The 26,735-nt window shown below is 40.1% G+C and overlaps 1 protein-coding gene across 2 annotated transcripts; it reads right to left on the bottom strand.

Annotated features, from left to right (window-relative positions):
* On the bottom strand, nt 1-19,057 carry LOC107983902 (inactive serine/threonine-protein kinase TEX14). Of its 2 annotated transcripts, none has more exons than XM_062969587.1 (12): nt 18,900-19,057; nt 13,899-14,032; nt 12,614-12,728; nt 11,288-11,453; nt 10,541-10,683; nt 6,439-6,499; nt 6,228-6,358; nt 5,138-5,254; nt 4,906-5,029; nt 3,013-3,185; nt 2,789-2,934; nt 1-218 (listed from the first exon to the last, which is right to left on the bottom strand). In XM_062969587.1, the coding sequence occupies exons 1-12, from the start codon at nt 18,944-18,946 to the stop codon at nt 16-18; spliced, it is 1,560 nt and encodes a 519-aa protein (XP_062825657.1). In that variant the 5' UTR covers nt 18,947-19,057; the 3' UTR covers nt 1-15. The 2 variants fall into 2 exon arrangements, with proteins under 2 accessions (XP_062825657.1, XP_062825658.1); XM_062969588.1 differs by lacking the exon at nt 18,900-19,057 and adding an exon at nt 15,585-16,479.
* Between the last annotated feature and the right edge of the window lie 7,678 nt (nt 19,058-26,735).

Below are 26,735 nucleotides of genomic sequence, written 5' to 3' on the forward strand. Positions count from 1 at the left end.
AAAGTCCAACCCAACTCAATTCCTCACCTGTCGGGCTGTCCTTAATAAATAGCGTAAGTTTGGAAAGGTGCCTTTCCGGTCACGTTCCTTTAAGGCTGTGCCATCTTTGACCACATCATAAAAAGGCTGTGGGACACGGGCATCGATTGAGAGAGACTCTCCTGCCTCCATCATCTCCTTCACAGCGTAGCCATCCAATTCACCCCAAGGGACTTCACCTGGAAAATACTTATCGCTTAACATTTGGGGATAAAAATTAACAGCTTAGGTAGAATCCCTGAATATCTACTTTCTATCTTCCAAAACACTAAAATTTTACCTCTACTTATTGTATCTATTTGATGTATGTCCTATTTGTAATAGACACTCCCTAAATCAGTTTTGATTATTGCCCAGATGTTATCCTATATTGGACCTTTAATGCCTGGATGATTGTTTAACATTTTAACTATGTCGATTTTAACTATGACTTGTTTAAATTGTTTTTAAATTGTATTGTCTGATGTCTAAATTGTTATTTTATGATTTTAGGTGATTATATTGGGCTTGTTCCCCGTGTGAGCCGCCCCGAGTCCCCAGCTGGGGAGATGGAGGTGGCATACAAAAATAAATTTATTATAATATTATTATTACTTCTGATTATTAAATCACATTTTCAAGCCATTTAAAGTCCTTGACCATCAACACATCTTCAGCACCTCATTATTTATATTTATTATCTGTTGTGGGAAGATGTGTATTTCCTTCTGTCTAGGTTGAATCTTTAGCCAATTTTACTGGACATTGCAAAATCCTATGACTATCACACACTAGATTTGTTGTACTGAGTTCGTTTTGTGTTTGACCTTTACTTATCACACAGTTTCATATCTCTCCCATTGGTGGGTTGCTGTGAATTTTCCGGGCTGTATGGCCATGTTCCAGAAGCATTCTCTCCTCACGTTTTGCCCACATCTATGGCAGGCATCCTCAGAGGTTGTGAGGTCTGTTGGAAATTAGGCAAACTGGGTTTATATATATCTGTGGAATGCCCATTGTTGCACTGTAGTTCAATTGTTATTGGATTTCATTGTTTCATTGATGGGAAAAATTAGTAACGGGTAAAACAAGAAAAACGGGTAAAGTCATGTCACTTTACTCCATCCTTCAAGCTTTATTTTGAAAACAATTCTTTTGCTAGAATTGCACAATCATTGTGTCAGAAAAATTAAAAATTAACTAGGTATTTTTAATTACAAAAATGTGAGTTAAGCACTGAAAGGGTTAAATAAGCTAGCGTCGCCCTAAGGAGAGTGAGTAGGCTGAAGCCTTTTAGAGTTCATGGGACAAAGCTAGTGTTGTGAGAGTGTGAGAATGCCTCAGTATGAAGAAGGCCTCTATGTAAGAAGGCTTGATGTGAGAAGCTACGGTGAGAGAAGCCCCAGGTTGAAGGCCTTATGTGTGAAAGATGCTGTGTGTAAAGCTACTGTATGAAACTCCTGTGTAAGTTCATTGTGAGAGGAGGCTCTGTGAGAGCGAAGCTAAAAATTGTTCATCTGCATGAGAAAGAAGCCCAGCATGGAAGCAAAGAAGGATGTATAAAGACCTTTATTTGTGTTATGTTTATTTGTTTTTGTAAAGAGTGCAACCATATTATTTTGCTATTTAAAAAGCCTCCTAAGGAAGAGATAACATTGGTCTATGTGTTTTCATTCTTTTTATCACTTTTGACTACTGGTGCTGGGTACTGCTGGTGTTAATAAGTTACTCTGCTGTGCATTTATAAGGAGGGTATTTTGTTAATAAGCTTAACACATTGTGCCATAGGTTACCAGAATACTACAATAATAATAATAATAATAATAACAACAACAACAACAACAACAACAACAACAACTTATGCTTCAAGTACCACCTCCCAGCAGCAAAGAACTGGTGGGATCACAAACCTGCAAAAGTATTGGAAAATGAGCACGCAAGGATACTGTGGCACTTCCGAATCCAGACTGACAAAGTTTTGGAACACAACACACCAGACATCACAGTTGTGGACAAGAAAAAGGTATGGATCATTGATGTCACCATCCCAGGTGACAGTCGCATTGACGAAAAACAACAGGAAAAACTCAGCTGCTATCAGGACCTCAAGATTGAACTTCAAAGACTCTGGCAGATACCAGTGCAGGTGGTCCCGGTGGTGATCAGCACACTGGGTGCCGTGCCAAAAAATCTCAGCTGGCATTTGGAAACAATAGACATTGACAAAATCACGATCTGCCAACTGCAAAAGGCCACCCTACTGGGATCTGCACGCATCATCCGAAAATACATCACACAGTCCTAGACACTTGGGAAGTGTTCGACTTGTGATTTTGTGATATGAAATCCAGCATATCTATCTTGTTTGCTGCGTCATACAATAAAATAATAATAATACTTTATTTTTATATCCCACCACCATCTCCCCGAAGGGACTCAGGGCGGCTAACATGGAGCCAAGCCCAAAGGACATAATGTAAACAAGAAAAAATATAAAACAAGACAATAAAAACAAGTAACAAGCAATATAAAACACAAACGAATTCAGGCACAGATTTTAACAAATACATAAAACAAGATAAAAAGTATTAAAACAATAGCAATATCAACTTCAACCATCAAATGTCAGGGGAGTAAAGGAGGTCAGAGTAAAGTGCATAATAACAAGGTTATCTCCTAAAATTATGGTAGCACCTTTCAATTGCAAGATGCATTGAAACAGTGCAATTGTACAATTGTCTACCACTTCATACTTTAGCCAGAAACCAACCTGTGAAGATCTCCTGGATCACTGCACACAAGCTGTAGAGGTCAGACTTCACCGAGGCTGGCCGCTCCCTGATGACCTCAAAGGGTAGCCAGTTGTAGAGAGGTGGAGGTAGCGGAATAGGCCAGGTAAAATCACCTTTCTCTGTCCTGAAACAGAATCCATGCAGTCAGGCTTCCTTGGATACCTATCAGGGTCTCCTGAAGGTAGCAACTGCTTCCACCAACCTTTTCTGCATGTATTCGAGATTGCTGAGCTTGGCGAGTCCAGGCCGCACCAGCTGAATGGCGTGGGAGGTCACAGAGCGATGGACGTACCCCCAGGAATGCAGAAACGAGAGTGCTTCGGAAACCTGCAGTAGCAGGAGCTGAGTTGCTGAAGGCGGCAGAGTGCTGGAATTCTAAAGGGATGGGAAGAATGAAACAAGCATGTTTGGAGGATGAAAAAAGGAGCCCCACCTTCTGACTTGAGAACTAGGGTGCTACTTGAGATGTAGCATGGTACAGTAGCTCTACTATTGGAGTCCCCAGTGAGTCGCAATATTTATGATCGACCATGGCTCAGATGTTTTGTCTCGGTGTGACCTACCTCTCAGGGCTGCTGTGAGGAATGAGTGAAAAGAAGAGCCAGGTACATCACCTTGAGCTCACTGACAGAAAAGCAGGGTATAAATGTTACCTCCTAGAATAACAAAGTTGGAAGAGACCCCAAGAACCATCCAGTCCAATTCCCTGCAAAGCGTCAACCTCCAAAACCCAGCAGAGCATAAATCACCAGTCCAAGGTCAAGCTGACAGTCCAATAGAGAGGCAAACGTTAACAGAATAGCACAAGAGAGAATCCACGTGTCTGGGTTGCTGTGAGTTTTCTGGGCTGTATGGCTATGTTCCAGAAGCATTCTCCCCTGATATTTCACCCACATCTATGGCAGGTTATCCTCGGAGCTTGTGAGGTCTGTTTGAAACTAGGCAAGTGGGGTTTATAAATCTGTGGAATAATGTTCAGGCTGGGAGAAAGAACTCTTGTCCGTTTGAGCTAAGTGTGAATGTTGCAACTGGCCAGCATCGAATAGCCCTGCACCCTCAAAGCCTGCCTGCTTCCTGTGTAGTCTGACATGGTCATCACTTGATGGCCAGTTGCAACATTCACACTTGCCTCAAACAGACAAGAGTTATTTCTCCCACCTTGGACATTATTCCACATATAAACCCCTTGCCTAGTTTTCAACAGACTTCACAACTCTGAGGATGCCTCCCATAGATGTGGGCGAAACATCAGGAAAGAATGCTTTTGGAACATGACCATACAGCCCGGAAAACTCACAGCAACCCAGTGATTCTGGCCATGAAAGTCTTCGACAACACAATCCACATGTCTGCTTCGTAGTCTTAAGATGATTTCCAGACCACAAGGTTGAATTAGAATTCGTAAACCAAGATCCAAGGTAATTCCAGGGTTCAGGAAACACAAGATATCAAGTCCAGGGTTATAGCTTCTAGAACTAGCGTTGAAGCCAACAACCAGGTACCAGTCTTCAGTTCCTTAAATCCTAAGTCCACAGGTATTGCCTGTTGCTGGCTCTCTTCTCAGCCAATCTCAAGGGCCTGTGCAGCTGAGACGATTTTCTGTCAGATTCACGAAAACTGGAATCGTTAACAATTCCTCAGCCTACTCAGAGGAGTTTGCTTGCACTTGTCTAGCTCCTTCACTGGACGTTACTTCAGAGCTTGGCTAGGGAGTTTCTAGGGTCTTGCTGGGCTTCAACTCGACCATTGATCCTCCCACCAGCATCTCCTCATCCATGCTTTCCAAGCTGTCCACAACACAAGAACACACAATCAAAGCACCCCAGACAGATGGCCAGCCAGCCTCTGGACTATCTAGTCCAACCCCATTCTGCTATGCAGGAACACACAATCAAAGCAATCCTGACATATGCCCATTTCGCCTTCCAAAGAAGGGAAGTCTCCCACCTTCCAAGACAATTTATTCCAGTATCAAACAGACCTTAACTGCTCTTCCCTAAGATTTAGCTTGCATGCCTTACAATTTGTAGCCATTTGAACTGATTACTTGTAGTCTGGGCTCCTAACCAATAGCTTCCTGGACAGCTGAACTTACCTCACAGTGCAAGGCATAGTAGAGGGAACACATTTCTACTCTCTCAAAGACGAGCTGGAGATTTTGAAAGTCCAGAGATAGACTCACAGCTAGAAAAAGCAGGAGGTGGGGATGATGGAGCTGGCTATAAGAAACAAGAAGGGCACAGTGAAGACTTAGGAACCCCCACATAAAAGTTTGTTTCCATGCATGACTGAACAGGTTAGAAAAACCCGTCTGCTGGCACCATTACCTGTAGTATTCTTGTTCAGCTATGAGCAAATCTATGGCTCCACGCATTTTACTACAGTTGGGGTGAGCTTCTGGCTTCAAGCTTCGCACTGTGACAAATTGTCCGTTCCATAGCAAGCTGTAAAAAACAGTATCAAAGGCAATGTCTTCAGAATTAGGACTTAGATCCAAGCAATTTTTTAAGAAGTTGTAATTCTGTAATTGTGTCCTACACTCCATTATCATCTCCACCATCCAACACAGATTTAAGCCATTGTTTTTTAAATCTATTTTTTTCAGTGTTGTTTGCCGGGCTGTGGCGCAGGCTCGAAAGCAAGCCAACTGCAACAAATCACTCTGACCAAGAGGTCATGAGTTCGAAGCCAGCCTATGCCTGCGTCTTGTCTGTCTCTGTTCTATGTTATGGCATTGAATGTTTGCCTTTATGTGTGCAATGTGATCCACCCTGAGTCCCCTTCGGGGTGAGAAGGGCGGAATATAAATGCTGTAAAATAAATAAATAAATAAATGCTCATACAAATAATCATGTAAACCAGTGGTTCTCAACCTGGGGTCTCCAGATGTTTTTGGCCTTCAACTCCCAGAAATCCTAACAGCTGGTAAACTGGCTGGGATTTCTGGAAGTTGTAGACCAAAAACATCTGGGGACCCCAGGTTGAGAACCACTGATGTAAACTATTGGATGAATTGTTCAATATGTATTCAAGTGTTCATGTTGCAGGAATTTGAGACACTTAAAGTTCAGCTACTTGTGTGTGCTCATGTTCAGACACAACTGCTACATTTACTGGATAATTTTAGGCCAGTACTTCTTTTTTGCCTCAACCTAGCATACCTAAACTGATAGCACTTCAGAAAAGAAAATTAATTGTCAATTGGGAATCAAAACAGAAGACATGTCAATGTATACTGACAAATTATGTCACTGCCACAGAGTAAGGTTCATAAATCTTTGGATGCAAAATGACAAGAGTCCTTCCCAATAGCCATCTGCCTCCTTGGGTTTTGGGATTGTTATATTGATGTCAGGGAAATGAAGGAAGAGACAGGCCACATAAAGAAAACAATGAAGATTATTTTTCTGGCTTTACTTCCTCATAAGTGTGTACGGTCCATTCTCGTAGCTCCAGTCTGGCTCCCCGGAGCCCCTGACAAGATCATTGCTGTCCACAACGAATGTAAAAGCAGCCACTCCTGGAGGCTGGTATCTGCTTGGACAAAGCTAAAAAAGAGACACAAAGATTTGTGAGCCAAGAATCTATGATGTGCAATGAACTCTACCCTCCCAAGAAGCTTGCTTACTTTTCCGTATCCTATAGCTGGCTCTTTAGGGCTTCCAAACACTTTAGGGCTGGATAGAGTCCTATAGCAAGAGAAGGAGGAGGAGAAAATATTTGGTGCATTTTTACACAAAGAGAAGATAATGTGGACACTTTTTTGACATCAACATGAACAGTAAGGAGTGCAAACCATTTGCAGCTCTACTAATGGGTTTCTGTTTCAGTAGTTTCCAAAAATGGTTCTCAATATAGACCTTGACTTAGGCAATCCTTCATTGTCAGAGTATGATGGCTCTCCAAGTGTATGTAGGTGACTGTGGAGTCCTATTCTTGACCCGCATGTTCTTCTACAGTGAGGGCATTGGATTCCAGATAGAAGGCAATCCCAATCAGGGTTGGCTTGATGCACGTTCCTCTTGGCACGTTTCTCCCTGAAGCCCTCCATTCGTGCCTCTTCGAATTCCACTGCACTGCTGGTCACAGCTGACCTCCAGTTAGAGCGCTCAAGGGCCAGGGCTTCCCAGTTCTTAGTGTCTATGCCACAGTTTTTGAGGTTCGCTTTAAACCCATCTTTAAATTTCCTTTCCTATCCACCAACATTCCATTTTTAATTCTTGAGTTGGGAGTATAGTAACTGCTTTGGGAGACGGTGATCGGGCATTCGGACGTGGCCAGTCCAGCGGAGTTGATGGAGAAGGAGCATCGCGTCAGTGCTGCTGGTCTTTGCTTCTTCCAGCACGCTGACATTTGTCCACCTGTCTTCCCAAGAGATGTGCAGGATTTTTTGGAGGCAACGCTGGTGGAATTGTTCCAGGAGTTGAGTGTGACATCTGTAGACAGTCCACGTTTCACAGGCATAGAGCAGGGTTGGGAGGACAATAGCTTTATAAACTAGCAACTTGGTATCCCTATGGATGTCCCAATCCTCAAACACTCTCTGCTTCATTCGGAGAAATGCTGCACTCGCAGAGCTCAGGCGGTGTTGTATTTCAGTGTCAATGTTGGCTTGTGGAGAGGAGGCTGCCAAGGTAGCAGAAATGGTCAACATTTTCTAATGTTACACATTTAAGCTGTATTTGTGACATTGCAGAGGGGTTGGATGGTGCCTGCTGGAAGAGCACTTTGGTTTTCTCAATGTTCAATAAAAGGCCAAGCTTCTCATATGTTTCTGCACAGGTGTTTAGTGCAGCTTGTATGTCTTCTTCTGAATGCGCACAGACAACATTGTCATTGGCATACTGGAGTTCTATAACAGATGTTATTGTGACCTTGGTTTTGGCTTTCAATCTGCTGATGTTAAATAGCTTGCCATCTTCCAATACATGATTTCCACTCCGGTGGGAAGCTTCCCATCAACAAGATGAAGTATCAAAGCGATGAAGATGAAAATAAAGTTGACACCTGGTCCCAGGTGTCGGTCCCAGGGGCCGGGCTGTGGCGCAGCTGTTGAGCAGCTGCCTTAAATCACTCTGACCATGAGGTCATGAGTTCGAGGCCAGCCCGTGGCGGGGTGAGCACCCGTCAATTAAAAATAAAAAATAGCCCCTGCTCGTTGCTGACCTAGCAACCCGAAAGATAGTTGCATCTATCAAGTAGGAGATAAGGTACCACTTATAAAGTGGGGAGGCAAGATTAACTAATTTACGACCTGGAATGAGGAAGTGCCGTCAGTGTGGATGATGAAGCAGCTGCTCCCCCCTGTGGCCAGAATCGAACATCGCCTCAGAAGAAGGTTAACTTGCCTCTGCGTGTGTCTCTCAGTCTCTGTTTGATGTGTTTATGGGCATTGAATGTTTGCCCTATGTGTGTTATAATGTGATCCGCCCTGAGTCCCCTTCGGGGTGAGAAGGGCGGAATATAAATACTGTAAATAAAATAAAAAATAAATAAATTTTAAATGGATCACTTTGGGAGCCATTGCTGTCCAAGACTGTTTCCAATATAGACCAAAGAGCAAAACATAGCATTGCACCACATTTAGTGCAAGTAAAATTCACATGGCCCCCTATCTGTAATGTCAATGTAACTTGAGATGCTTTGAATTACAACTAAGGGAAAAAGACATTCAATGTGATGACTTCTGTTGTTGTGACTGCGCCTTCGGGGATTATGGTTGATGGTGATGGAATTCGAAAAAGAAGAAAAAACCCTCGTGATGAGGGTTCACTGGAGGAGTTGCGCAGGAAGCGACTTAGAGAGCTATATGGGGGATCTTCTGAGGAAGATTCAGATGGGGAGTTTGGGGAAATGGATGCTGAGGAACAGGTGGTGGCTGGGGAAGCGGGCACTGAATGGGCACAGCCACCGGAGATGTCTGGGGATTTGGGGCCTATGGATACTACTGAACCTGGGGTTTCTGCAGGAGCTGATCCCAATTGGGATGCTTGGAGAAGGGAGGATGGTTCTTTAAGTGTTCATGGGGCTAAGTGTGGGCAGGATGATTGGGACTCCGACGAATTGCTAGGTACTCCGGATCCACGAGCTCTAGCTGTGTGGAGTTCAGACTCTGAGTAGATTTGGGACACCTGGTGTTTGGGTGTGTTTGGTCACCCAGGAAGAAGGGGAATAAAATGGGAATGTTTGGCCACTGCACTTTGTGTGTGGCAAGGTGTTGCTGAGGCGCCATTGGGATCTCTGTGTTTCCGTGAAGACTGGACTTGGACTGTGATTTGGATGTAAGTTTTATGGGACTGCTCTGCAGCAGAGGGATGGAACTGTGTGGGTTTCCCTGGACTGCATTCTGATTACTATTTCTAGCTGCTGATATCATCTGGCTTGGCTCTCGCTGTGTCTTATTGTGGACCTGGTTTGGATGACTGCACCCTCTTCGGACTTTGGATTGAATTTGACCTGGCTTCTGTCTACGCCCTCTGACTGACTACTACTCCCGGCTTCTGACTACTGGTTTGCCTTTCGGAATTTGCTGCTGCCTCCTGACCTGACCTTGGATTCTTCTGACGACGGCTATTCATCATCCCTTTGAAGCTCTCGGCTTTATCTGCACCGTGGAAGCAGTTTTACTGCTTTTCTAGTTTGTTTGTTTTCTAGCCAGTTTGCTGTTTTTCTTTTGGGAACTGTCCCTTTAAACCCGCAGAGCCGGCTGTCTGTTTTCAGAAACGGTTTGAAGCCAAGAGAGGCTTTTTGCACTTTCAGTTATTCTCTGCAGTTTCTGGAAGGTTTCTAGCCTTCGTTTATTTTGCATATTTTCTAGCAGTCAACTCTATTTGTTCTCCAAAGCTGAATTGGCTTGTTTTTGAGTTATTATTGTCCAAACTACTCTTGAAACACTGATAAGTGAAGTGTTTCAAGGATATTTTCTGTGTTTATGTCATTTTTGGCTTATCTTCGGAATAAACTCTGTTTTGTTTGTTAACTGGCGTCTGACTCTTGACATCTGTAGTTATTTCCGTGGAAGAAAATTATCTTGTACATTTTGTTCCAATTATCTTTGCAAAATATTTTATTAATATCTACAGGCAGATAACTTGTAGTACTACAATGTCTAGTACATACAATGCCTTGAGACTTTGTTTCTTGCATTATTGGACAAAAATGAAAAAGGCATACATTGACAGGACAGGACTACCTAAAGGCTGTCATTCTGAAGACACATTAATGTTTTGATATCAAACTGTTCCTCTTAGTGTTGTCAAAGGCTTTAATGGCCAGAATCACTGGGTTCATTAGGTGCCATAGCAGAGCACAGCATATTTTCTGAGAACACAGAAATGCTGGACCACTCTCATAACCACCATGTCAGACTACACAGAGAAGCCACTGAAATCCACAAGCAAGGGCTGACTCTTCCATATATTAATTCAACCTCGGCCTGCTTGGGAATAACAAGAAATAGAAGGGGGGAAGGTGGAGAATTAGACCCACTCACTGAAGTAGCAATATTGGGAGCCAGTGATGGGCTTTCCCCATTAATGAAAAGATATGCTTCACCAGTGCAGCAACGGGAGAAATATGGCATTATGTGATAAGTACTGGCTGTAGACCCTATTATCTTGCTGCAATTACAACTTATTCACATCATGTGATAAAGCCCTTACCAGGTCAAGGCAAATAAATTCAGTTTGGTTCTTACAGTATTAAAAATACAGCATTGGATAGATTCTTACCAGAAGGAGGGAGATAACAGCGATGAGAAAGACGAGTGCAGGCTGCGTGGAGTTGATGTTAGAGCTTTTGAATAGAGTGATTGGTCCCCATGCTGCACCACCATAGCCATATGAGAGCAGCATTGCTGTATGAAGTCCATGACCTGGAAGCAATGGAAAGAAAATGGAGTGAGACAATAAAACAGCTCTTTATAGCAGCGTTGTATTTAGCGATCCCTTTATAAGCACAGGCCAAAACGAAGTGCATACAGGCAAATAAGCACATTGCTGGAGGACAGAGAAAATACAGTAAAACTCTGATACAGTAGAGTCTCGCTAATCCAACATAAATGGGCCGGCAGAACGTTGGATAAGCAAATATCTTGGATAATAAGGAGAGATTAAGAAAAAGCCTATTAAACATCAAAAATAGGTTATGATTTTACAAATTAAGCATCAAAACATCATGTTATACAACAAATTTGACAGAAAAAGTAGTTCAATTCATGGTAATGCTATGTAATAATTATTGTATTTACAAATTTAGTACCAAAATATCATGATGTATTGAAAACATTGCCTACAAAAATGCGTTGGATAATCCAGAATGTTGGATAAGTGAGACTACTGTATTTGCAAAGGATATGTTCCAAATGCCAAGACTGAGCTCTCTATTGCCAGCACCCAGCAGGTTACTGAAATATGAAACCACACACATTTTGTAGGCTTCTTTGCAAGGCTCTCCTACCAGCATTTAGTAATCAGTACCTCACTATTCTGGTCACTCCCAGCTTGTTGAGCCCAATCTTTAGGTGTGCGGCCTTTTTGGTCATGGCATCGTAAATCACCCCCAGCTTGCAGAATGCTGCCAAGAACCCTTTGGCAGCCAGAGAAAGCTGCAGCATGGACTGGGGTGCTGCCATCATAACAGCGGCTTGAGGAAAGAAAAGGAACAAAGAAAGAAGAGAAGTCAGGATGCAAAAAACAAGCAAGTTACAGCTAACCATGATTTGCTGGGGACTCATCTAATGTAACTGTTTCATGTTTACACTTATTTGGTTAACAGGAAACCCCCACACCCTGCACCTGAAACTCATTATATCCCTGCTGCCGAAGGTAGATCTATCCTTTTGGCATAAATTTGTAGATTTATACATTTTTTTTCTGTGTCAGGAGTGACTTGAGAAACTGCAAGTCACTTCTGGTGTGAGAGAATTGGCCATCTGCAAGGACGTTGCCCAGGGGACGCCTGGATGTTTTGAAATTTTACTATCCTTGTGGGAGGCTTCTCTCATGTCCCCGCATGGGGAGCCGGAGCTGATAGAGGAACTCTTTTTCCTCTCTGTTGGGCTGGATATACACTGCCCTATATCCAAGGATCTGATCCCAGATTATCGGCTTTGAATTGGATTATATGAGTTCATATTGCCAGATAATCTGGGATAAGCAGAATATAGGGCAGTGTAAATCCAGTCTTATACTTGTCACACTATGGCTGAAATTCAGCATCCCCTCAACATAGCATATCCTATATCTGAACTAGGCAAGCACTATGGATTCACATACAGCATAGCAGTGCTGCACAATGCAGGTCAATAACTAAGTGCTGTTGCACAATACATGATGCACAAACAGAATGCACCACATATAATGTGCATTACATAATGCACAATTGCAACATGAAACAAAAGGCAGGGGAAAAATTCAGCCTGTGCAACCCCACCTCCCCTGCTACAAGCACAAGCCAGTCGGCCCTCCACATTTACATGTTTCACTTTTACATCCAGTTGAGTGTATAGCAGGCATGGGCCAACCGCGCCCTCCGGGTGTTTTGGACATCAATTCCCACAATTCCTAACAGTCAGCAGTTGAAGTCCAAAACACCTGGAGGGCTGATGTTGGCCCATGCTTGCCCTAACCCCAGTGAAAGTGAACAGCTGATTGTATAGAGACAAATATGACATAATATAATATAATGTATGTTCTGGAATAGGAAACAAAAACATTCTGTTTTTGGAGCAGTTAGTTTGAACTTAGAGGCAGACTATGTGAAGAACAGCTATGATGTCTTCTATGAAATTCTACAGGACTCACTGGTTGGGATTGGCACCAAAGTGCAGAAACAGTCGGCCGACAGCGGCACGTTCCAGAAGGGCAGCGAGATACAAACCGGTCTGTCCCATAGTGTTGTGGCAATCCACATCCACACCTGAAGGAAAGACATTTAAAATTCATGAAAAATAGCAATAGGTTTTGAGGAAAGTATGGCAGTTAAGAGCCCCGGTGGCGAAGTGTGTTAAAGCACTGAGCTGCTGAACTTGCAGACCGAAAGGTCCCAGGTTCAAATCCCGGGAGTGGAATGAGCGCCTGCTGTTAGCTCCAGCTTCTGCCAACCTAGCAGTTCAAAAACATGCAAATGTGAGTAGATCACTCTGGCGGGAAGGTAACGGCGCTCCATGCAGTCATGCCGGCTACATGACCTTTGAGGTGTCTATGGACAACGCCGGCTCTTCGGCTTAGAAATGGAGATGAGCACCAACCCCCAGAGTCAGACATGACTGGACTTAACGTCAGGGGAAAACCTTTACCTTTTTATGGCAGTTAAAGCTACATATAGCAGCATAAAGCTTCCCTTTCAGCCAAGACCATTTCTTCCATTTTAAGACACACTTTTTTCACCATATAAATGTCTCCAAAAACAGGTGTGTATATCTATATCTATCTGTTGATGGTACAGGCAATCCGAGAGTTACAAATATCTGACTTACAAACGAATCAAAGTTAAGAATTGGGCTGAGACAACAGAAAATGAGAGAAATCTACTCCTCTGCAGGGAAATTCACTCCTGAAAGAGTTATCATGGGGAAAAGGTGTCTCCACTGAAGCTTTATCACCAATCCTTATTTTCACAACAAGCCAAATTGTTCAAAATCCAACTATCACAAGGAAAGAAAGTGGGGTGAAATCTTTTGAAAAGGGGCACAGGCAACAAAACAAGCAAAACAATTAACCCTTCCCTATGCTATCCAAAGATCTAAAAAATCTGTATTTTTGGTTGGAGTTACACTTTAAAATGTTCCTGTTCTGACTTATATACAAGAACAAATCTGTGAAGCTATCTTGTTCCTAATTTGGGGACTGCCTGTACTGATATTAGTGTGCATCTTACAATCAATGAGATCTTAAAATTTAAGAAATGTGGTACCTTCTCTCTTGCTATACATGAAATAGAGAAAATGGGAATATAAACTCTAGCAGTTTGTTATAATCCTTATTTTTAATCAATCTGCCCTCTTATTGGATCTGGAAGGGAAGATATGTTGCAAAGGAACCAACTTTCAAGGCAGAAAAAACTGAGAATGAAACAATTTGGCTTTACCTCTTTTCAACAGCTTCTTGGCCTTTTTGCTTTTTCCTTCTGCTGCGTGCCTCAATAACTGTCCTTCCAGAGATTCAGGTTGAGCTAAATAGCCTAAACTTACAAGACAGTTTGGTGGGAGCATTGGCATCTCTCTGGAAAGAAACATTTTGAAAGAAAAGATTGAGAGAAGGGGGGAAACCCACCAAATTCTCAGCCTTGCTTGGCATCGCCACTAGAGGCCCTTCCTTCCACACTACACAATTGCTGTATACCAATAGGATTCCACTTTAACTCCCATGATGAAGACCCAACTGAATGCTAGAACTTGTAGTTCAGCTAGATAATTCCTGTAATTTAAAACAGAACTATAGACCTATCTTTTTTGGCAGGCCTAATTCTAAACTATGAATTTCAAATTTACCTGTTATAATGTGTTGTTGAAGTCTTTCATGGCCAGAATCACATGGTTGTTGAGAGTTTTCCGGGCTGTATGGCCATGTTCCAGAAGCATTTTCTCCTGATATTTTCTCCTGGCAGGTACCTCAGAGGTGACCCCTCAACCTCTGAGGATGCCTGCCATAGATGTGGGCAAAATGTCAGGAGAAAATGCTCCTGGAACTTGGCCATACAGCCCGGAAAACTCACAACAACCCAGTTATGTATTATAATACGAGTAGTTTTAATGCATCTTAATCTTAGGTTTATGTATTTTAATAAATGTATTTTACTGGTGGAGAGGCAGGGAAGAAATAATACTACAGTAGAATCTCGCTTATCCAACATTCTGGATTATCCGATGCAGTTTGCCTCCCACCCTGATCCACAGGTGTTTCGCAAGGCAGCAAGCATTGAACTTTTTATGGATTTAATTTCCGACAATGTTGCTACTGAAAGTTCATTTTATGCAATTCTATCTTTATTTGTAGTCAATTTGTTAGTAGCCAATTTTTTTAAGTCAATGTTTTCAATATACAGTAGAGTCTCACTTATCCAACACTCGCCTATCCAACGTTCTGGATTATCCAACACATTTTTGTAGTCAATGTTTTCAATATATCGTGATATTTTGGTGCTAAATTCATAAATACAGTAATTACTACATAGCATTACTGCGTATTGAACTACTTTTTCTGCCAAATTTGTTGTCTAACATGTTTTGGTGCTTCATTTGTAAAATCATAACTTAATTTAATGTTTAATAGGCTTTTCCTTAATGCCTCCTTATTATCCAACATATTCGCTTATCCAACATTCTGCCGGCCCGTTTATGTTGGATAAGTGAGACTCTACTGTATTGCGATGCTTTGGTGGTAAATTCATAAATACAGTAATTACTACATAACGTTACCGTGTTTTGGACTACGTTTTCTGTCGATTTATTGTAAAACATGATGTTTTGGGTGCTTAATTTGTAAAATCATAACGTAATGTGATGTTTAATAGGCTTTTCCTTAATCCCTCCTTATTATCCAACATTTTTGCTTATCCAACGTTCTGCCGGCCCGTTTATGTTAGATAAGTGAGACTCTACTGTAATGATAACAATAATAACTGCCAATTAAACATTGCCATGCTGAGTTCCCTGATCTCACAGCATTGAGCCATAGCATTTCAAGTAGAACCAAACTGTATTGATCCAGTAGTGTAGATGCATCCTTAGTTATCTGGAAAAAGCCTATATTTCTAACACAAATTCAAACATACCTTAACTTTTTGAACATGTGGATGTGGGCAATATTATTTACACACGGACAGATAACATATTTGGAGTTTTTGCTTTGTTTTGATGGGTGAACTTCTGCTTTGAATTAAAATCCCTGTGTATCTCAAAGCTATTAATTTACAAGGGGGGAGAGGAGTCTATAAAACTGCATGAAGATTTAAAGAGATTAATGTGAAAGAAGTAAACTATAGGACATGATTCAGCAAGAAGGCCAAACCGGTCCCTAAAATGTGATTTAATTAAATAATAAATCTGAATAAACGTGTGAAGTCTCTACAATGTGATTTAAATAATAATAAATCTGAATAAATGTGTGAAATCCCTAAAATATTATTTAATTAAATTTAAATCTATATAAATAATAAATCTGAATAAATGTGCGAAGCCCCTAAAACGTGGTTTATTTACATTTTTAAGTATTTTAACATCTAAGTAATTTAAATTATAATATAATAAATCTGAATAAATGTATGAAATCCCAATAATATGATTTATATTAAAAAATCTGAATAAATGTGTGAAGTCTCTACAGTGTTATTTAAATGACAATAAATCTGAATGTGTGAAATCCCTAAAATATCATTTAATTAAATTTAAATCTATCTAAATAATAAATCCGAATAAATGTGCGAAGCCCCTAAAACATGGTTTATTTACATTTTATTTAAGTATTTTAACATCTAAGTAATTTAAATTATAATATAATAAATCTGAATAAATGTATGAAGTCCCAATAGCATCATTTATATAAAAAAATCAGAATAAATGTGTGAAGTCTCTACAATGTGATTTAAATAATAATAATTCTGAATGCGTGAAATCCCTAAAATATTATTTAATTAAATCTATCTAAATAATAAATCCAAATAAATTTGTGAAGCCCCTAAGATGTGGTTTATTTACATTTTATTTAAGTATTTTTAACATATAAGTAATTTACATAATATAATAAAACTGAATAAATGTATGAAGTCCCAATAGTATGATTTATATAAAAAATCTGAATAAACGTGTGAAGTCTCTACAATGTGATTTAAATAATAAATCTGAATAAATGTGTGAAATTCCTAAAATGTGATTTAATTAAATTTAAATCTATCTAAATAATAATAAATCTGAATAAATGTGCAAAGCCCCTAAAACGTGGTTTATTTACATTTTAAGTATTTTTAACATCTAAGTAATTTACATTATAATATAATAAATCTGAATAAATGTATGAAGTCCAATAGTATGATTTAAATAATAAATATGAATACATGTCTGAAATCCCTAAAATATTATTTAATTAAATTTAAATCTATTTAAATAATAATAAATCTGAATAAATGTGCGAAGCCCCTAAAACATGGTTTATTTACATTTTATTTAAGTATTTTTAACATCTAAGTAATTTAAATTATAATATAATAAATCTGAATAAGTGTATGAAGTCCCAATAGTAGGATTTAAATAAAAAAATCTGAATAAATGTGTTAAGCCCCTAAAATATTATGTGATTTAAAGAACCAATCTGAATAAATGTGTGAATGGGGATGACCCCCAAATGGGATTTAAATGTTAAATCTGAATGAAGAGTGGAAATCTCCACTTTGAATTAATCTCTACCCCCTTTTTATCTCAATAGTTTTGAGAAATAAGGAACTGCAATGGTTTTGATAATGAGCAAAACTGCCTCAAAGCGACATGATGCTTCCCTCTAGGCGGCGGCTGTCATATGACCTTCGACAGACCTTTTGTTGCGTTTGAAACCTTGCGAGGAATGTGATTGGCTGGCGGAGTCGCAATGTGATTGGCTAGCGGGGTGGGGGCGTTCAAGAGCTGCTGCGGGAATCAAGATCAAGCCGGGAAAGAGCGGCTGGTTAAAAGGCGCATGCGCAGAAAGAGCTCACCACTCCTAATGAAGGCTTTACTGGGGAATCCTATTTGAGAACACAGAAATGCTGGACCACTCTAACAACCAATATGCCAGACGACACAGAGAAGCCATTGAAATCCACAAGCATGTGGACAATTTCAACAGAAAGGAGGAAACAATGAAAATTAACAAGATCTCGCTATTAGTATTAAAAAAACTCTACAATCAGGACAATAAATAAAAACAACACTCTGAAAACAGGGAAATTCTAGACAAGAAACAATCAGGGCCAGCTGACACCTCCCAACAAAGGATTTAAGCAGCCAGGCTTTAAAGCTGCAAGGCCATTCAATGCTAATCAAGGTGGCCAATTGCACCATTCACACTTGCCTCAAACAGACAAGACTTATTTCTCCCACCCTGGACCTTCCACTTGCCTAGTTTCCAACAAAGGTCACAACCTCTCAGGATGCCTGCCATAGATGCAGGTGAAACGTCAGGAGATAATGCTTCTGGAACATGGCCATACAGCCTGGAAAATTCACAGCAACCCAGTGATTCCGGCCATGAAAGTCTTCAACAACACTTTTAAGCATTACCATGATCTCATAGCATTGAGCCATGGCATTTCAAGTAGAACCAAACTGCATTCATAATGCAGCCCAGAAAACTCACAGCAGCCGGGTTTATTTACATTTTTTAACAGCTAGTAGTAGCTATGGTGCTTGTTTGAAGGCTAAGGCTTGGTTTAAACAGCTGATTTTAAATTACAGTAGAGTCTTTATAGTACATCTCACTTATCCAACATGAACGGGCCGGCAGAATGTTGGACAAACAAATATGTTGAATAATAAGGAGAGATTAAGGAAAAGTCTATTAAACATCAAATTAGGTTATGATTTTACAAATTAAGCACCAAAAGATCATGTTATACAACAAATTTGACAGAAAAGGTCATGATGTATTGAAAACAGTGACTACAAAAATGCGTTGGATAATCCAGAACGTTAGATAAGTGAATGTTGGATAAATGAGACTCTACTGTATAACTGATTTAAATGTTTAATGTTTTTAATGTTTGTGTATATTTATAATTATTTTATGTCCTGGCATGGAATGCTTGCCGTATATATGTTGTGCTCCTCCCTGAGTCCCCTTGTGGGTGAGAAGGGCATAATAGAAATGTTTTAAATAAATAAATAAGGGTGCATCTACACTAGAATTAACACAGTTTGACGCCACTTTAACTGCCATGGTGTAATGCTATTGGAAGATACAGTTTCACCATGTCTTTCACCTTCTCTGCCAAAGAGTCCTGATGCCTTCCCAAACTACAACTCCCAGGATTCCATAGCACCGAGCCCCGTGACAGTTCAAAGTGGTGTCAAACTGCATTAATTCTACAGTGTAGAAAGAGAAAGGTAATATACATCCAGACCTTTGTTGAAGATAGGTATTTCCTGGTAGATAACTTCTCAAATTCATCGTGACAGGATGGACCAAGGATGGATATAAGATTAATGCAGCAACAGCAGTGTCTATGGAGCAACTGTGCTGGATCTCTAGGGTTACAGTTAAACGGTAATCTCTGTATATTAAACAGAGAATGTCTGATACGAGAGCACTCTATTTTGTAGAATCTCTTGGTGGCAAACATTCTTTTCCGTTGCCTATTACAGTGGCATTAGGGTTGCAAATCTCTTCTCCCTCCCCTTTTTATATAGACTGAATAAGATACCAAAAAATCCTGTAGTTTTAGTTATGGTCCCTTCATAAAGTAAATACAGTAGAGTCTCACTTATCCAAGATAAACGGGCCGGTAGAACATTGGATAAGCGAAAATCTTGGATAATGAGGGATTAAGAAAAAAGCCTATTAAACATAAAATTATATTATGATTTTACAAATTAAGCACCAAAACATCATGTTTTACAAGAAATTGACAGAAAAAGCAGTTCAAGACACAGTAATGTTATGTAGTAATTACTGTATTTATGAATTTAGCACCAAAACATTGCAACATTTACTACAAAAACAATGACTACTAAAAGGCAGACTGCCTTGGATAATACAGAACCTTGGATAAGTGAAGCTTGGATAAGTGAGACTCTACTGTGTGGAGATAATTTATATCCCACATTATCGCCTCAAGGGGACTCAGGGTGGCTCACAATGTAAAAGGCAAACATTCAATACCATAAAATATAACAATAAATTAATAATAATAATAATTTATTTTTAACCTGCCCTCTCTTCTCTAGGGGCCTCAGTGTAATTTTTGCTTAGGACAGTATGTTAATTTTACAGATAAACATATGTTTACGTTAACTGAGGGTAGAATTAATGCAGTTTGATATCACTTTGATATCCTGGGATTGGTACTTTGGTTAGGCACCAGCACTCTGGCAAAGAAAGCGAAAGACCTTATCGAATTACAACTGCCATGCTTCAATCGTACTGAGCCACAATAGTTAAAGTGGCATCAAACTGCATTAACTCTACAGTGTAGATCAGGCATGGGCAAATGTCGGTCCCCCAGGTGTTTTGGATTTCAACTTTCACAATTCCTAACAGCTGGTAGGCTGTTAGGAACTGTGGGAGTTGAAATCCAAAACACCTGGAGGGCTGAAGTTTGCTCATGCCTGGTGTAGATGCACCCACAGATCAATATATATGTAATTTGGTATTTAGCTAGAACACATAATTGTTAATAACTTCTTTCTGATTGTCATGGATTTCAACTGCTCCTTATTTAGAAAACCTGGTGGTATCAAAATGATGGAGACATATGGGAAACAGGAAACACAAGTTTGCTTCCCAAACACTGCATTTGTAACATATGACAAAGTCTGTCTTAATCCCCCTCTTTCTACCGTGTTTCCCCAAAAATAAGACAGTGTCCTATATTAATTTTTGCTCACAAAGATGCGCTAGGTCTTATTTTCAGGGGATGTCTTAGTTTTCCATGAAGAAAAATTCACATTTATTGTTGAACAAAAAAATGAACATTTATTATATACTGTACAGTAGTTGTCATCACAAACCAGCATAACCAGACAAACTGTGAATCCTGTCAAGAATTTCTTGTTCCTACCATTATTTCCATGTACAACAATCTATGGTACGTACATTTACCAATCCTGAATGCTCTGGTGTTTTGTTCGGCGGGCTTGCTTACAAGCAGAAACTTTGCTAGGTCTTACTTTTGGGGGAGGCCTTATATTTAGCAATTCAGCAAAACTTCTACTAGGTCTTATTTTTGGGGGATGTCTTATTTTAGGGGAAACAGGGTATAAGCTTCTCCTGAATCTGTTTCATAGTTTACCTGGTCGCCTTCCCACATTTCCTGTACTAAAGATGTTCCCAGCTAAGGATTTTAAGTGCCCCATCCACTGAGTATCTCTTTCACTGCAATTGTAGGTGAACATGTCAGCATATCAAAAGCAGACAAACTCAGCGAATTAATCAAATTAGTCAATTAAAGCGTATCTATATGCGTCAGGCATACACCTTATCAAGCAGATAACCCTGAACATTTTGTATATCTGAGCATGAAAACATCATTTCTCATTGGAGCCTTGCCTGCCCTTGTAGGTTGTCTTTGGGGAACCAAACCAGGGACACAGGAAGATCAAGTAGTCGCTGGAGGCAAAGAATTGCATCTCTCTTCCTCTGCAACAGACTACCTGCCTTTAGTAGGGAGGAGAAATTATGTCTGAATAAAAAGGGAAACTGAATCATATTATGAGAAGAAGAAACCTCCTTGTGAATGGCTTACCCTGCATTTTTGGGATACATCTACAAAAGGCATGGGCAAACTTTGGCCCTCCAGGTGTTTTGGACTTCAACTCCCATAATTCCTAACAGCCGGTAGGCTGTTAGGAATTATGGGAGTTGAAGTCCAAAACACCTGGAGGGCCAAAGTTTGCCCATGCCAGATCTACATTAGAGAATAAATGCAGTTTGACACCACTTTAACTGCTTTGGCTCAATGTGATGGAAATTATATGGCAGGGAGCTGTAGTTTGTCAAGATTTCTATCCTTCTCTGTGAAAGAGAGCTGTGGTCTCACTAAAATCCAACACTCAGGATTCCATAGCATTGATCCATTGCAGTTAGGGTGATATCAAACTGCGTTCATTCTACAGTGTAGATGCACCCTTGGAGTTAAATTTTTTTTGTAAAGAGAGCTTCTTGGCTAGTACAAAGGATCCCCGGGTCTCCAGCAGGAGGACTTGTAAAGACACAAACCTGTTTTCTTTCAGCTTCCTTCAGTGTGTTAAACTTGCCCAACTCCTCTAATTGGTGTGAAAAGCCAGTCAGGCACTACTTACCCGGGCTTGGCTTCTTTGGAATGGGGTCACACAAGGATAATGGCATTTTTTGTAACATTGGTGTTCATATATTCATAAACATAGGTTCAGTATCGGAGAAGGAATAGTTAAATTCTCCGACAGGCACTCATTTTTCCTGCCTCAGATCAGATCATCAAATAACCTGGACCCTTTCTAGAGCTTTCTCTCACTCCACATCTGTCTTAATGCAGACTTGGATTTTGCACTTTTAATGGTTGCATTGGAGAGGGAATTTCATTAGGTGAACCTTGCATGTTAGTTCATAGTTGACGAAATCCCCCCTTCTTCAAAGCAGAGCTTTCCAAACATTTTATACTAGTGACATACTTTTTAGACATGAATCATTTAGCAAAACAGTAATTTGGTTCTACTAACAAACCAGAGGTTAAACCAACCCCCTTATACAGGTACATATATAAATTGCAATAATGTGTGGGGATACAACTTATTTCATGAAAACCTTTCTCATCTATCTATCTATCTATCTATCTATCTATCTATCTATCTATCTATCTATCTATCTATCTATCCATCGTGTTTCCCCGAAAATAAGACAGTGTCTTATATTAATTTTTGCTCCTAAAAATGTTCTAGGTCTTATTTTCAGGGGATGTCTTATTATTCCATGAAGAAGAATTCACATTTATTGTTGAACAAAAAAAATGAACATTAATTATATACTGTACAGTAGTTGTCATCATAAACCAGTATAACCAGACAAACTGTGAATCCTATCAAGAATTTCTTGTTACTACCAATATTTCCATGTACAACACTTTATGGTACGTACATTTACCGATCATGCATGCTCTGGTGTTCGGTTTGGCGGGCATGCTTCCAAACAAAAACTTTGCTAGGTCTTACTTTCGGGGGAGGCCTTATATTTAGCAATTCAGCAAAACCTCTACTAGGTCTTATTTTCTGGGGATGTCTTATTTTAGGGGAAACAGGGTATCTCTGTCTGTCTGTCTGTCTATCTATCTGATTTGTAACATACCGGTAATATAATTTCCAAGATTTTGGGCATTTATTGTTCAGCTCACGCAACACATGTATACACTGCATCTGACACACTGATGCGTCATAACACAGTTTGGAAAGCTCTGTGTTAAAGGGTCAGGAATTCTGTCTGCTTCTTGATGTGGCCACCCTGCACCATGTTTCACTTGAACCACACCACTCCCAAAGTCTTGTCACTTGTGTCTTTGCATGCCCCTTGACTATAAAGGAAGAGACTGTAGACCAAGGAATCATTTACATTAGCCAACAATCTCACTTGGCTTGCCCATTTTTACCCAGAGGAGGGGAAGTAATATTTTGCAACCATCTGCTAGTTCTCTTGAGCCATTCATCTTTAACTTGTCCAATAGAATGTGTTCTGGCAAGATTATTACAGGAACCCTTTAACTCAAGTATCTTAATATTTCTCTATGCATCCATTACCCGATAATGATTGCCTTCCAAGCTCAGGGTCTTGGTGGTGAGTCCATATGTGACTGTAGAAACCTCTTCTGGATCTTTCGCAGTGAGGACATACTTTTACAAGAAGCAAAGATGACCAGCATTGAAGTGATGATCCTCTGCCATCAACTTTGCTAGACCAACTATGTTGTCCAAATGGACGACCACTGTCTTCCAAAGCAGCTACTTGACTCTTAGCTCAAGAACGGAAAACAATATTGATGAACAGCAAAAGAAACTTAAATATGATCTTAAAGCTAACCTTTTAATGTTTTTACTGAATGTAATGTTTTAAAATGTTTAATATGTATTGATTTTAATTCAATTTATTTTGAGCTTATGTTTTGTATGTGTTTGAGGCATTGAATAATTGCCACATATGGACCGCTTTGGGTCCCCTTCAGGGTGTGGAAAGGTAGGGTATAAATAGGGCAAATAAATACACCTTAGAAGTGTTGAACACATTATTCAACATAATGAGCCCTGGCCCTCAAGCATTCAAACTAGATGGCAAGTACATTGTGCACTCTGTGAGTGAACCAGGCATTCCAGTAATGGGAAAGGACCAGAGTGTAGGTTGGTGGTAGATTTATCTGTGTCCCGATGCAGATCTGTGAATTCCTTTGTCTGTATTCATTTTCTTAGTTTCTTCAATAGTAGATGATCCACTAGTGACAGGTTGAATGGGAGTGTGATCTTATATCTGACCTTCCTCTCCTTTTACCTACATAGGGAAAAGGGGGCCTATTCTGATGGCACATGGAGCAGAGGTGAATGATGTTCCATCAGTTCTTAGATCAGAAGAAGTTTCTTCATTATGCATGTTTAACTCTGTAGCTGAGAAAAAATGCTGCCCCTTGTTTGGCTTCATTTGGTTGGCTGTTAGCCATCTTGGTTGTTACTCATGGGAATTAGGTTGTATTTTCCTAATGTTCTACGTACATATGTTATGAATCATAGAATCATAGAGTTGAAAGAGACCTCGTGGGCTATCCAGTTCAACCTCCTGCCAAGAAGCAGGAAAATCACATTCAAATAATAGCACATACTTTCCAAAACAATTAAAACAGAAACACTAATGCATACACACACTACTTTGGAAAGGCTGTAGTGGAAGGAAAGTAATGGTTTACTGAGGTTGTTGTGTAGTTTCCAATTTATGGTGATCATAAGGGTTTTTGTTGGAAGGATATGTGAGGATGGGTTTGTCTGCGTTCCCGAGGCTGAGCGAGTGTGGCTTGCCCAAAGTCACCTTGCAGGTTTCCACGGATGAATGGGAATTAGAATCCAGCTCCCAGAGACATAATCCAGTACTCAAACCACCATATCCTGCTGGTTTACTTGCTGATTGTTGTTGTATTTTTAATTTAGATCTGGATGTGTATCTTTTTCTTACCACACGGGAGTACACAAAGCTTCCATAGGACTGAAGACAGAGAAAAAGTAAGATAATAAACGAATGTTTAAGCATCAACTTGCAAAATGGCACGAGTTGTATTACTTGTTGTCCCAGATTGCCTCACCGACAGGATCAGTGACACTTATGCAAGCAAATACCATGGAGCAATAAAAAGAGAACAAAAGGCCTGGGAAGAAACCTGGGAAGAGGCCCCAGGTTCCTTCCCTTCTCTCAAAAACATCAATGGACCTTGAAACGTATGAAAGTTCACCTGTTTTCCCAGAAAGGACTGATTTCCTACCCCAAAAGAGCAATCTCTTGCTGTTTTCTTCCATCAGAGAGGACAGCCAGCCCTCCACATTTGTGGATTTGACTTTTGCAGATCTCTCTAAGACTCTCTAGGTTCCCAAGTCTATAGTCAAATTCTTCCAGAAGTAGTGATTATGATTGTGATGTGTATGTATATTCTGCTTTTTATATAGGGCTGGGCTTAGCAAAGCATGCTAAACCACTAGCTGCAGAAAATCCTGCCGATCAAAAGGTTGGCAGTGTGAGCCCGGGTTGGGGTGAGCACCCGCCATCAGCCCCAGCTCCCTGCTCACCTATCAGATCGAAAGCAGAAATGCGAGTAGATAAATAGGTACCACTTTTAGTGGGGAGACAATAAAAGGTTCCATTAAGGACATTGATTGGGAGGATGTCTAAGGACAATAAATCTCAGCATGGAAGATGGAGCAAAAGAACCGCCCGTGGCTGGAGTTGAGTACAGCCTCCAAGATTTCGGAAATAAGATGGGAAATGCCTTTACCTTTGTGTACTGTCTGTCCCTGTTAATTGTACAACGACATTGAATGCTTGCTGTATGTGTGTTCTGTAATGCGCCCTGAGGCTCCTTGGTGGGATAGAGTGGAATATAAATAAAGTATATTATTATTGACACAAAGACAGAGTATGGCACAGCAAATGAGCTATATATGCTGGATTTTGTATCACAAAATCTGTATTATTATTATTATTATTATTATTATTATTATTATTTTCTTTCTCTACAAAAGAGACTCAAAATGGCTTACAGTACGACCAAATGAAATACGATTTTAAACCTTAAAATATACAAAAATTAAAACAGAATTAAATTGAGTTGATCATAGACATGCGATAGGATCTTAGAGACAGCGGGAGAGGTGTTCCCTCTAGGAATCTCTAGGTCCTTCAAAATATTTTAGAGAGGAAGTTGACCATACAATCATACTGGAGAAACTAGATATTCCTAAAGTAAAATTAAGCAATATTATTATTTGTAGTTTTTCACTTTTTGTGAGGGCCCTGTGCCTCTAAATCCTGCAAAATGTGGAGAGCTGGCTGTGTTTGCTTTCTTGCTGTTAGGAAGCTTTGGCCTCATGCCAGCCCCACTCAAAACACTAAATAACTCCAAACATTTTAATTAAAATAATGCTTGTGTGCTATAAATTCTTCAGAGTTGTGTTCATATTGTAAGTAACATGTTTTTAAAAAGAAAAGAAAACAGGGCAAACATGAATACTAAAGAAAGCTAACTTGACAGGGATGTGAAGAATAACTTGTTTGGAGACTTTTTTTTTCATGTCAGGAGCGGCTTGAGATACTGCAAATCTCTTCTGGTGTGAAAGAATTGGCTGTCTGCAAGGATGTTGCCTAGGGGATGCCCAGATGTTTGATGTTTTACCATTCTGTCGGAGGCTTCTCTCATGTCCCTGCATGGAGCTAGAGCTGACAGACAGGAGCTCACCCTGCTCCCCAGATTCAAACCACCAACCTTTCGGTCAGCAGTCCTGCTGGCACAAGGGTTTTACCCATTGCACCATTGGGGACACTGAACATGTTCAGGAAGCAATTTAATTATAGAACTAGCTTAAAAGATGAAGCAGAAGCAGAGAAAATGGAAATCTACCAAATGTATACATTTGCATTTTGAAAAAGAGCAAACATTATGTAAAAATAACTTATGAAGGACTGACAACAGCAAAATGCAAAACTGGACAAAAATACTTCTGCAATCAGAAATCCATGCCAAGCAGGA

Source organism: Anolis carolinensis, chromosome 2, assembly GCF_035594765.1.
Source record: "Anolis carolinensis isolate JA03-04 chromosome 2, rAnoCar3.1.pri, whole genome shotgun sequence".
Classification (NCBI taxonomy): domain Eukaryota; kingdom Metazoa; phylum Chordata; class Lepidosauria; order Squamata; family Dactyloidae; genus Anolis; species Anolis carolinensis.

What these genes read in the sequence shown, in the direction of transcription:
- LOC107983902 (XM_062969587.1), bottom strand. Translation starts at nt 18,946, where the DNA reads ATGAATTTGAGAAGTTATCTACCAGGAAATACCTATCTTCAACAAAG. An exon ending in CAAGAAGCTGTTGAAAAGAG is followed by an intron (nt 12,729 to 13,898) that starts GTAAAGCCAAAT and finishes TCTTTCCTTCAG; the next exon opens with GTGTGGATGTGGATTGCCAC. An exon ending in GCTGAACAAGAATACTACAG is followed by an intron (nt 5,030 to 5,137) that starts GTAATGGTGCCA and finishes TGTTTCTTATAG; the next exon opens with CCAGCTCCATCATCCCCACC.